At 40.2% G+C, this 12,633-nt stretch overlaps 1 protein-coding gene across 4 annotated transcripts in view; it reads left to right on the forward strand.

Annotated features, from left to right (window-relative positions):
• CYFIP1 (cytoplasmic FMR1 interacting protein 1) overlaps positions 1-12,633 on the forward strand; it is a 76,327-nt gene that overhangs the window by 13,375 nt on the left and 50,319 nt on the right. For 3 of the 4 annotated variants that reach the window (XM_071418253.1, XM_071418254.1, XM_071418251.1), the window contains exons 2-10: positions 4,270-4,393; positions 4,959-5,048; positions 5,846-5,923; positions 6,956-7,057; positions 8,548-8,729; positions 9,792-9,888; positions 10,029-10,157; positions 11,617-11,721; positions 11,884-11,975. In XM_071418253.1, the coding sequence (XP_071274354.1) occupies positions 4,277-4,393; positions 4,959-5,048; positions 5,846-5,923; positions 6,956-7,057; positions 8,548-8,729; positions 9,792-9,888; positions 10,029-10,157; positions 11,617-11,721; positions 11,884-11,975 (992 nt within the window). In that variant the 5' untranslated portion in view covers positions 4,270-4,276. Of the gene's footprint in view, positions 1-3,059; positions 3,162-4,269; positions 4,394-4,958; positions 5,049-5,845; positions 5,924-6,955; positions 7,058-8,547; positions 8,730-9,791; positions 9,889-10,028; positions 10,158-11,616; positions 11,722-11,883; positions 11,976-12,633 lie in introns of all 4 variants that reach the window. The other variant, XM_071418252.1, reaches the window with a different exon arrangement.

A 12,633-nucleotide genomic window follows, 5' to 3' on the forward strand; every position in this document is an offset into this window, starting at 1 on the left:
ATCATCTCCTCTAGATACCAAATCAATGTTGTTAGTAGGGCACTGCTTACGTGCAGTTGCAGGGCTGAGAGCAATGGTGCAGAATTATGACATTTTAAAAAGGTTGCCAGCTCTTTTTTTGTGAATATTTTCAATAATAATCTGGTTCTGAAGTTAAATCAAAGTGTAAACAGTGCTAGAAGAGCTTCCTTTTTTTGGCTTGATTTTTCACATGGACAAAATGTGAGGGACAGCTCAGTGCACTTCTCCACAGCGCAAGCTGTTCTGAGCAGGTCAGACCCATGTGGTGCGCATGTCCTTCAGAAATGAAGAAAAATAGGATATCCTAGTTTAAGCTGCTCTGTGGCCTTTCACTAACATACTAAAAGAACCCCAGACCCTGGGACTGATATCTCTTGACCCTTGGACATGGTGGGACTTGGTACTGTGAGACTGAAGTTCTTTTCAGACAGGGATTTTCTTGCTTTGAAATCCAGAAAAAGGAATTGAGAATCAGCACAGGCATTGCTCTTCCCTGCTTAGAAAGTTGTGTGTGCTCATCAAACACCAACATTTAGTAAAGCAGCTTGCTGGTGTATGTGATTCTCTCTCCTCAAGGGAAAATGTCAGACCATGAATGTTGAATGTTCACTAATTAAGTTGTGTACAACCAGGAAAACATGTTCTTGTTCATGCATTTTTACTTTAGTGCTTTAAGAATGGGTCATAAAAAGGTACCAAAGAGAAAAATACTACTTCAGAAGTAATGCTTACATATCTTCTGCCTGAGAAAAGCTATCCTGGGGAATTTCGTGTGGGTACAGAACTGAAAACACAGCTTTGTAGGACTTTAGTATGAAAAAAAAATGTCAGTTTGGGTAAATGTCCTCATGTAACTATAATGATGAGTATGACTACAGCATTTTAGTCTGTTCTCATTTATGTATGCTCCTAATCAAACTTTTTTTTAAGTAAGTCTTTGAAGTTTCTGATGTTCTCTGCCATAAAGAAATCTATTAAAATATTAGCTGTTCTACCCAGTAATTTCATCTGTTAAAAACTCATGATTATAAGGAAGCAGAGCTATCCAATTTTGTGTTTTGGGAATTTTAGATTTCTTAAATTCATTTTTTTGAGCTTAGGGAGGAAAAAAAAATCTGGTTTTGCCAGTCCCTCATCATTGTACATGAGAAACAGCTGTTGTCTTTTTGGAGCTTGTTTATCAACAAAGATAAAGAAGGGGAGAAAACCCCTGAGCCAATTCCAGCTGTCGCCCTGCCGTTGCTGTTGTCAAAACTCCTCAGCTCTTTTCTGGGAGGTCAGAGGGGAAATGTGAATCACACTCTTGCAACGTTTGCAAATGTGTCAAAGCTGGGCAGGAAGGAGCTGCTTCCTCTTTCATGTCTTGCTAGATACTGGAGTGCAAAGGCTGGGGAACAGGGACATTGAACTTGGCCAACGAAACGCCAGCCTGTGGATACCTTTGGCAAAATCGCAAAGCGGAGCTGTCAGCGAGCAACCTCAGAGCAAGAGGACATTCACAACTCTCTGTGCCCAATGGCTTTTGTGCTCCTGCTTTGAAAAATGCTGAGCTTTGGGAAATCATGCTGAAGGATTTCAAAAAATGTTCCTTCCTGTATTTCTTTTCACAACCCAGAAGGCAGCAGGAAGCTTTTTGTTTCTTACTTGTGCCCCTGGCCTGTTAGTGGGGGCTTCCCAGACCTGTGCTATTAAATAGATGGCAGTGTAAGTCAGCTGGGATTTTGGGTTCTATTTTTAAATTGTTTTCTAAGTATTAAAAAGAAATCCACAGATAGTCTAATGTCTTATAGTTTGAACATAGCTGATGCTGGAGGAATACTCCCGTGCATCTGTAAATATTGAGGCCAAAAGCGTGCAGGTGTGCTTTTAGAATTGGGATGTACGAGCCACATCTTCAGAATATTCACTTGTAGTGCTGAGGAAGTACAAGTCATGAGCTTGGATTCTGTGAATACCTGTCTCTCTTCAACAGCAGGGACACAAGTCATTGGTGGACCATGTTTTTGGGAGGAGAAGGAAGATGTGTGAACTGGGGAGAGGGTGATGATACTTACCTTGCACGCAGTGACACCTCCTCCTTTCACAGATAGTTGCAGTAGTTTTTGGTGTAGAATGGCTGGTCATTCTTCACTATGGGTTTTAGAACAATTTTTGTAGTGCTTTCTTGGAGCCAATGCTTTGTGGCCATTTGCCTGTCTGGTGGGGGAGAAGGCTGTGGGCCCATTGATCCCACCCCTGGCACATCCCAGAGCAGCTGCACACCGGGCATTTCTACTTTGACAGGGAGGCTGAGTGGAAGAGGAGTGTCAAGTTGGAAGGAGCCTGTCAGTTAATCTGTTTTCTTTTTTAGCTAAAGCTTGATTTGCATACTATATACTCAGACTCTTCTATAAAGTGCCTATAGATATAGACACATCTGTAGATGTTCTGACTGCTTGGCAGCTCACTTTCCTCTAGGGTAAAACTGTTCAGTCTGACCTCCCCACAGGACTTTTGCCCAGCCATGGAAGTTTTTTGGCATGTGTTGATTTATTGAAGGAAGGGCATCATGTTCTTTATTTGAGAATAAGTGTGGTTCTTGTTTTGGAGCTTGATCTGGGTGTAGGCAGGTGTTGGGCAAACATCCTGGCACAGGTTTGCCAGCCAGCACTCCTGTCAGTCCAGTCCTCCATCCCTTTTTTGGCAAGGATCACAAATTGCACAATATGAGCACTGGTTTTTTTATTTATTTTAACAAAAACTGATAGGCTCAGGCTGGGAGCAAGGTTTGGGCTGGGCATTCAAGAAGAAACAGACCTATGAATCTTTCTGTTGGTTGTTGTTTATAAAGTTGTTGGCAATGTCTTTCCATATGTGGTACATTAGCTTTGCAGCAATGGCTTGGTACACAGGGTTGGTCTCTGGAGACAGACAGGTAGTTGCTTAATTCCAGCTCCTGGTTGCTTTCTCTCCTTGGGTTTAGGTTTTGGTTCTGTGTTTTTTGTCAGCTGAGCCCTTCCTTGGAGGTAAAGCTGCTGTTTCTGTGCATCTTTCTGCAGGGATCTATAATTAGGCAAGAGAAAGTGAGGAGGTGTTTCTGCCAAGCCAATAAAAAAGTGCAGTGAGTGGTGGGATCACCAGGCCATACCAGCTGTCTTGAAGTGAGTTTTTGTCAAAGCTGCATTGGGATCTGCTTGTACCCCCCTACATGTGGGGATGTAACAAGTCCATGGGATGTCACATGCCTGGCAGGGTCCTGTTCCTCTGGGATGTGGGTGCCCAGTGTTCCTTTCCTCCTGGTTAGAGCTGAGGGCAGTGCTCAGCTGCTCCTTGCACCGTAGGTGTATGGTTTTTCTCTAGTAAATGGGGGGAAATAACTTGCAAAAAAATGAGACATCCTGATTAGAGATATTACCTTAAAAATCAAATTTTTTTTCACTCCACTGAGTAGATCATTATACAAAAGTGGATGACTGAGTTGTTCCACCGCATGTTTTCTTTGTAAATTTTCACAGCATCACAGAACAAGTAAGGTTGGAAAGGACTACAGTGGCTCACCTGACTCTGGCTGAAGCAGAGTCATCCTGCAGCACATGCCACAGGATTGGGGCCAGGCAGTTCTTGAAGAGTTCCAGTGAAGGAGACTACAATTTTTCTGGGCAACCTGTTCCAGTGCTTGGTCACTGGTCACAGATGGCCCAGATTTCTTCCCATTGCCCTTCTTGCTTCAGAACCCCAGGCAGCAGCAGCAGTCAAAGGTTTATGGAGGTTGCCATGGCCCTGAGGGGTTTCTCATCAGCTACCCAAAGCAGATCTGGCTGTCCTAGGACATGAAACACTGGAAACTGCTGGCACCTTTTGACAGCCTGGTCTCCTGAACATGATTTGGCTGTAGAAGCTGTAGTGCATGAAGTTTTGAAAGTGCATTGGCTCAAAACTGAGCTTTAGAATCATCATCATTTCCTCTATTTTTGATCTATTTCTGGTGTCCAGCACTGGGGGAGGAGAAACATTCCTTGAGTCCTAAAAGTAAGGACAGGGATGTTAGTGTGAAAAGTTTTATTTAAACTTGTATTTGAAAGTCAACTGGGTTTCTGTTTGACTGTTTCCTTTCTGTTTTGGTTGAAGGAAAACTTCCCATTTCACACAATATAGCTGCCTGCTCTTCATGTTACTCATTTATTTACCATGTATATAGTAACACATTTAAAGTTATATCTAGGTGTACACATCTATATATCTACATTTATGTATGTATTTTCTAACCAGGTGCAAAATGACTGCTCAAGTAACTCTGGAGGATGCCTTGTCCAATGTGGATCTCTTGGAAGAATTACCATTGCCGGATCAGCAACCGTGTATTGAGCCCCCACCATCATCTCTTCTCTACCAGGTATTTTCTCATTAGAGGAAAAGGTTTTTCCATTTCCCAGTGCTGTTAAGAAAGAGTATGTTTTGCCCAAAACCGAATTGTGTTTATATTGGCAATGTATATAAAAATTATTTTCATAGAGCCATAGAATGGTTTGGGTTGGAAGGAACTTTAAAGATCATCTAGTCCAGCCCCTCTGTCATGGGCAGGAAGACCTTCCACTAGAGCAGGTTGTTCAAAGCCCCATCCAGCCTGGCCTTGAAGACTTCCAGGGATGAGTCAGCCACAACTTCTCTGAGCAACCTGTTCCAGTGCCTCACCACCCTCACAGTCAGTCAGTTCTTTCTAATACCTAATCTAAACTACTTTTAGTTTGAATCCCTTCCTGTTTGTCTTGTCACTACATGCCCCTGTGCAAAGTTCCTCTCCAGCTCTCTTGCAGGACCCCTTTAGGTCCTGGATGTTGCCATAAAGTCTTCCAGAACCTTCTCTTTTCTAGGCTGAAAAATGCCAGGTCCTCAGTTTTCCTTCATAGGGGACATGCTGCTATGGAAGACTTAATTCCATGTTTTTCTTTTCTCTGCAGCCAAACTTCAACACTAATTTTGAAGACAGAAATGCATTTGTCACTGGTATTGCCAGATACATTGAGCAAGCTACAGTCCATTCTAGCATGGTAAGTAGATGTTCCAATACACACTTTTGTATTGCATAAAACAGGAGGAGAGGAATGTGTCTTCTTGCAGTTCATTAAAAGAATTATGGTCACAGATAACAGGTTACCTACCTCCAGGGGGAGGTAAGATGCAAAAGTGTGTGGCTTTTCTTTTTTTTCAAACACACTTCTTAAATTTTTTTTAAATTGCCTTTCTTCTTGAGCAACTAATGTTGTTCAAAGGTTCCCTTCTTTCATGGCATTCTTGGAAAATTAGGAATAATATGTCTTATAATTCTAGAGGCCAGTTCACAAACATTAGAATGGGCAGATAGCACCTGGTAACATGCTACTTAAAATTATGTATGTTACATCAATCTACTTTTAAAATTATATGGTTACTCATTTACCTGTTTTGATTATTTGGATATTGTTGTACCTCTCCTTTGCCATGTAGAAAGTTGTTCTGCATGTGCTGACTCTTTCATCCTTGAACATCCCACCTGGGGTCCCTGAATTTAAAAAGAAGAATAAATCCCATCACCCTCCCCACCCCAAGATAAGCATTTCTATTTATACTTAGAGATCATAGTGTCATTAGTTTTGGGAAGAAAGAAACCAGTATAATAAACCAGTATAATCTGGGGAGATAATAATTGATGATGTATCATTCAGCATACAATGCATGTGTGTTTGTACGTACACATTCTGATAAGAGAAATAGCTTCATTTGGACATGGGCTTGGAATGACAGAAGACACATGGATATAATCCTTTTGTATTACAATTCCTAATTATATTGAGTGTCTTCCCTACAGAATGAAATGCTAGAAGAAGGCCAGGAATATGCAATCATGTTATACACATGGAGAAGCTGCTCAAGAGCCATTCCCCAGGTAATGGATGAAAACTCTACTGTTGTGCAATGTGTGAACTTCTGTCTTGTTTTGGGGTGGAATTACACAGACAGAGATTTGTCAGTGAGATCTGAAGTGGAGTCTGCTTTGACTCCTGAATTGTTAAGCTGGGCATGCCATAGAACAGTGTCATTGAGCACTTGGGGACCACTTGGACTTTATTTTTCTTATAAGGGATCTACAGCAATACCACATGGGGTGTGTGTCAGTCTTTTTGGATCAAAAGCAGTATAGGGGTAATATGCTTTAAAAGGAAAACTTTTGATTGTGACATCTGCTTGAGGTCAACATGTCAGTCAAGAGAATGGACTCTTCCCAGTCCCCACTTTAATTCTTAAATTCAAAACAGGTAGCATAGCATGTAAGGATTAACATTCAGGTAAAACATGTAAGTTTCTAGACACTTCTGCTCCAAGGTAGCCACTTTCTAAAGGTCAGAGCTACACAGTGCTTTCTTGATCTGTAAAACTCCTGCTGTGAATTGGGCACAAGTCAGCTTCAAGTGTCTAGGAGTGGCTGTACAGGAGTGGGGTGGGAAGAATATTAAGAGGCATCAGAAAACTGAACACAATTATTACCATGAGTTGACTCCTTCCTTTTTTACAGATTTGTAATGCAATTATTTTTATACTGAAATGCTAGGAAGGCTGATCCTGTGGTTTAAATATTTAGAGTGGAAGTCAGGTAATCTGTTTTAATTTACAGTTCTGGCCCTATTTTAGTGCATGATTTTGAGCAAGTGACTTAATGTGGAAAGGTTACACCCTACACAACCTGCAGAGGTGTTTGACAACTAAATTACTTGCTGTAAGGTAGAAGGGAAATCTTAGATTGTTTTGGGGTTTTTTACACACAATTAAGCTCAGAAGATTAGCATAAGATTACCAAACCTGGAAATTTTTGTCTTTAAGTTTGTCTCTTTTGAATGATATTGCATTTTCTCAGGATCTTAGTTGCTGAGGCTTTATCAGGGAAAGTTCCAAGTATAACAACCTCTTTAATTATCCACAGGTCAAGTGCAACGAGCAGCCTAACAGAGTAGAAATTTATGAGAAAACTGTGGAAGTTCTGGAGCCAGAAGTCACAAAACTGATGAATTTTATGTATTTTCAGGTAAAAGGAATGGAAACAAAATTTGTCAGTAGGCTTGTAACTTTATATTCCTGCTTTGTTTACCTTATATTGTGTGCTCAGGTACTGAACCTAGTCATTGTATCTTAGAAAAAACACACCATATTCTCTTACAGAAGGGCAGAATTTTTAAAATCTGTCTTAAAAATCTGAGTCAATCTCCATTAAGACTTTCAAAATAAAATCAAATGTAATTGCGTATAATCCCTATGCAGCACATGGGGACAGAGATGTCACTTCAGGAAGAAAGGAAATAGAAATGTAATGTGTTTCACGTGTATAATACGAACATCTCAGCACAGAAACCATTTGCTGTGGAGTGAGGGATCCACAAGTCTGGACAGCAGAGCAGCAGGTGCAGCTTTGCTATGGCAATTCATAATTGAGGCAAGCTAACCCAGTTGTTGTGACCTGCCAGCCACCCGAGCTGGAGAATAGCAGTCTGTCTTGTCTTCTCCTCCCTCCTGGCAGCTTGCCATCTATCTCAATGGGCTGAGGATGTTTCCAGGCATTATTCAGAGATGGAACAGCTAGAGCCTGTGGGGCTCGGAGCACACAGGAAGGAGGAGATTGTTGTACTCAGTAAGAACCCCGGTTGGGAAAGACAACAGGAAATGTTACATTTCATTCAATCTCCTTTCCTTCAAGCAGATTAGAGCTTTAAAGTCAGAACAGATTCCTTTTTATGTTTGAAGTTGCTGTCTTTTTGGTATTTGTAATCTCCATCTGAAATGGCCCTGGTGTGCACTTGGAAATAAGCCTCAAATAAATATGTGCCAGGATGACTTAACAGATCTGGCATGTACAGTGTGCTGTGGATTTTTGTTTGTTTGTTTGAAGGGAGCATTCCTATAATTTGTCTTTTAATTCATATATACTTCCTCTCCAAAGAGCATGAAATCCCTTTTTTCTGAGGGATTTTGAATGTCATAGAATCACAGAATAGTTTGAGTTGGAAGGGATCTTGAAAACCATATAATCCAACTCCCCTGCAGTGAAAAAGGAGTATTTTTGACTAGATCAGGTTTCTCAAGCCCCATCTTACCTGGCCTTGAACACTTCCAGGGATGGGGCATGCACAGTTTTTCTGGGCAACCTGTTCCAGTGCCTCACCACCCTCATTGTAAAAAACTTCTTCCTTATATCCAATCTAAATTGACCCTTTTAGTTAAAAAACATTACTCCCTGCCTTGCCCTATTTTTCATTTGTACTTTTAATTACTTTTATCTGCAAAGAAGGACCTTGGCTCTTGTGTCAGGCAAAAATCACTGGTGACACTTGCAGCAGACATCAAGTACACAGTGGAGGAGCTGAAAGGCCTGTACTCACACCTTGCTACTTTTGCATGCTTTAAACATTTTTCTGCTTCACTGGAGCTTTTCACTGGACCAGCTCTAGGTACATGATGAAACTTTCTCCCTGGAAATGTCATGGCTTTGACTCCTTGTTTTTCTGTCTTTCCCCCCATTAGAGAAATGCCATTGAACGGTTTTGTGGGGAGGTGAGGCGTTTGTGCCACGCAGAGAGAAGGAAGGACTTTGTGTCTGAAGCCTATCTGATCACACTGGGCAAGTTCATCAACATGTTTGCAGTGCTGGATGAGTTGAAGAACATGAAGTGCAGTGTGAAGAACGACCACTCAGCCTACAAGCGGTGAGTGCAGGGGGCAGCGGGACCCGGCCTTTGCTGCCAGGATTCAGGCCTCCCACGAGATGGCAGCAGTTGCTTTTCTTCTCACAGCTTTTTCTTCAAAAATAGTCTCTTCACGTGTGGGACAAGCTACCTTGAAACTAGGGATGGCTTGGCTGCAGTTAGGCAGTTGAATACATCTGTTTTCTTTGTGTTCTTCTTCCAGCAGCAAAAGGTTTTTCTGCCTTTAGTGCCAAGCTGTCAAATACTTCTGTCTTGGTGTATGCTAAATGCAATGCATCTACTTTGTTCAGTAAAGCTTCTGTTTTTAAGTTTGAGAGAAAGCTGGCTTTCTGGTCACTTGTGCCAGTCCTCTTCTGATCTATTCCATTCTTGGCATCCATTTTTAGCCGAGAGTTGTCAGACTTGTTCTAAAGATGTTTCAGCTTTGCTGTTCAAAGTCATTGTGATTGCAGGTATAGCAGGGAAGGGAGGGGGCGAGATACCTGTGGCCAAATTTTGTGCATGAGCTGCTAGATGGTATCAGGTATCTTCTGTTGAACACAGTCGTCAGAACAACAGGGAAAGGCAGCTTTATGCCAGCTCTAGCATCTGTAGTCTTTTATGCAGAAAACTATTCAGTCAATGACTAGCCAAATTTACCTGTGTTGTTTCTACTTACGTGAGATTTAGTTTCTACCTCCACCTGTTGTAGCTGTTGGGCCTGGAGACCTCTTAAGCTTACTTGGTTTGCCTTTCTTTTTCTTTGGAGGTGTGTTTCTGGAGGCCAAAAGCTTGTTTTCATGAAGACTGACTTTTCCTGGGGTGTTGAGTAGCTTGGATCTATAGAGCCACAGCTGCACCCAGTTGAAGGATATAGCCAATGGTTTTTCATTTGGTTTTTCATTTCATTTTTTATTGGACCACCTAAGTAGGGGTGTAGTGGAATTTGGGATAGTAAACCTGTTTATTTTGGATAAATTAGGTCCATCTCTGTCTTCTAGTGAACTTTTCACCTTTTTTTTGAGGAGATAGATTTACTTACTCCTGGCCAAGAGAAATACAGTTTTTCTTCTGTTTTTAAAGAGCTGCTCAGTTCCTGCGGAAAATGGCAGATCCTCAGTCCATTCAAGAATCTCAGAACCTTTCCATGTTCCTTGCCAACCACAACAAGATAACACAAGTAAGCTTGGATTGTCTTCTTGCAAGTTACCTAATGCTTTGCAAAAGTATTAAAATAAAAGCTCTTCCAGTTTGGTAGTAACTTTTTTCCCAGTCAGTGTAACTAGTTAACTAATATCCTTCTTTTTTTTTTTTCTCCAGTCTTTGCAGCAGCAGCTGGAGGTGATTGTTGGCTATGAGGAGCTGCTTGCAGATATTGTGAATTTGTGTGTGGACTACTATGAAAACAAAATGTATCTAACACCCAGTGAGAAACATATGCTTTTGAAAGTAGGTTTCTTTTGGGTACAAAATTAAAAAAAGAATGTTGAAGAGGGAACAGGTGTTTGAATTCCAGATTGTTTCCGGTTGTTTTTGTTTTTTTAAAAGGAACCAGATTAAGCAAATAATTCACATTACTGCTTTTCCCCATTATTGTCTTTTTGTTGTATTACATGCTAAAATTATTTGAAAGCTTTTAATCCATTTTTGTTTTTCAAAAATTGGAGTTGACCCATTTGAACTGCATCCAATTCTATGGAATTGTGTTTGTATGAAGTATAATGACAGCAGAAGGGAACTACTGCACTTTATTTTAGATATGTGGCAAGATTGTTTAAAAAGTTTTTGGAAGTGAGGCTGTGTATCAAATATTTCAAAGAACAAGGATCTTGAAATTAGGATTAATTAGTCAGTTTAGTTAGCTGGACTATGTACCTGTAATAAGAGGGTTCTGGGCAATGTGAAATGTGGCTGATTTTTATCAGCTGCATGTCTTGCAGTGGAAGAAAATATATAGAGTAAGAGCTAAAAATATGCCTCATGACAAATATTTTGAGACACTTCAGTGTTTAACTTTCGAAAAGCTCTGTTTATTAGGAGTAAACAAAAGTCTTCTGAAACCACACATGAACTCTAGAGCATTCATGTTTTACCTACAAGGGTGCCCAGTGTGACTTTTGTATTTGGGCCTTTTGTTCACTAGAGATGCTTAGAACACAGTAAGTTGCTCTGCTTGGCTCCTGTAAATACTAAGTAGAATCCAAGAATATGCTGAGGTGGGAGGGACCCACAAGGATCATTGAGTCCAGCTGCTGGCACTGCACAGCACCATCCGCAGGGGTCACACCCTGTGCCTGACAGTGTTGTCCAAATGCTTCTTGAGCTCTGTCAGGCTGCTGCTGTGACCACTGCCCTGGGGAGTGTTCTGTTGCCCAACCATCCTTTGGGTGAAGAACTTTTTCCTGATAAATTCCTAACCTTATGCTAATTAAATACTTTGGACAAAATGTAATTAGACTTTTTTTGGATGCTTCTGAGCTCTTGGGTGTGTAATTCAGAGAGGCACTGAAAGCCAGAAAAACAATCACTCAAACGTGTTAAATCTAAACTTCTGTTACCAAATCAGTTTGCATGTACAGAATTTTAATAAACTGGAAGTGAAAAGAAAAGCTCTCAAAATAGCCAGACTCTCATTTCAGTGAGATTTTTTTAATGTTAAACCTTTATACAAACAAGCAGCATCTTTTAAGGGTAACTGTTTAGGCTAATATTAATGTAAATAGTGCTAATACAGTAGAAAAAGAATAGTACATAAATGTATGTATTAAAAAATATATTCTGTTTGAAGGAGGTTGGGTGTTTCAGGACTGGTTTTAAAATTTTACTTCTTTAATTATATGAAGAACAGACTTAAAAGTTTTTACTTCTGAAGTCCTTTTGTGGAAGGCTTAATTTTTTACTTTTTCAGGTGATGGGCTTTGGATTATACCTGATGGATGGAAGCGTCAGTAACATCTATAAGTTGGATGCAAAGAAAAGGATAAATTTAGCCAAGATAGACAAGTACTTTAAGGTTGGTTAAGATGTGATTTTAAAGGTAGTTTCTCTTGCATTTTACATATATTTAAATTAAAAAAAAAAATCACTTTGGGTTACAATATGGGTAAATAACGGTTTCCTTTCACTATGATTTGTGTTACTAATTTATCTAATCTGATTTGTTCCTTGTGTACAGCAGTTGCAGGTTGTCCCACTCTTTGGTGACATGCAGATTGAACTTGCAAGATACATTAAGACCAGTGCCCATTACGAGGAAAATAAATCCAGGTAGGAAGGAGAAAGAAACAGAGTGGAGCATCTGGGATGGGGAAGATCTGATTTTTGGAGTACATTTTCATACTCACCTGTTATTCCATGGGTCTGTGGTAATTAATTAAGGATTTTCACTTTGTCATCTTTTTGGTGTGGGTATTTCACTATTAATGTAATTCGTATAATAGATACAACTAAAGAAACAGATGGTTTAGAAACCTTTCTGTGCTGCTGAGCTCATTCTTGTATCTGTGACATTTCTTATTACCTGGGTTGGAAGAAATTAATTTTATCTTACACTAATTTAGTTTTTATTTTTTCCTTTAAATATGAAACTTTCTTTAAAAGAAATGAAGGATTTTACTAAGCAAGGTGAGCAGTAGTAGTGCATGGGTGAATAGGCATGTGTACATTGTACATGGAGCAGCAACTTAGCTTGTTCCCCCTTACTTTTTTTTTTGGCTAGGTGTGCAGCACAGCAAAATGGTTGGAAAATGCAGCCAGTTGTTGCATTAATGGATCCGTGGTTTTTGTTTAATGCTTTGTTTTAGTGAACCTTTCTGTGCTCCTCCAAGACCTTGCCTCTATGCAGTTACATGAATTTAGAATGCTGTGCTTTGCATTTTAATTCCTGCAGAAAAAAACACATAACTTGCATGTAATTGTTAAAAGA

This window comes from Agelaius tricolor, unplaced genomic scaffold (genome assembly GCF_023055355.1).
Source record: "Agelaius tricolor isolate 1412-34295 unplaced genomic scaffold, bAgeTri1.0.p SCAF_79, whole genome shotgun sequence".
Lineage (NCBI taxonomy): Eukaryota > Metazoa > Chordata > Aves > Passeriformes > Icteridae > Agelaius > Agelaius tricolor.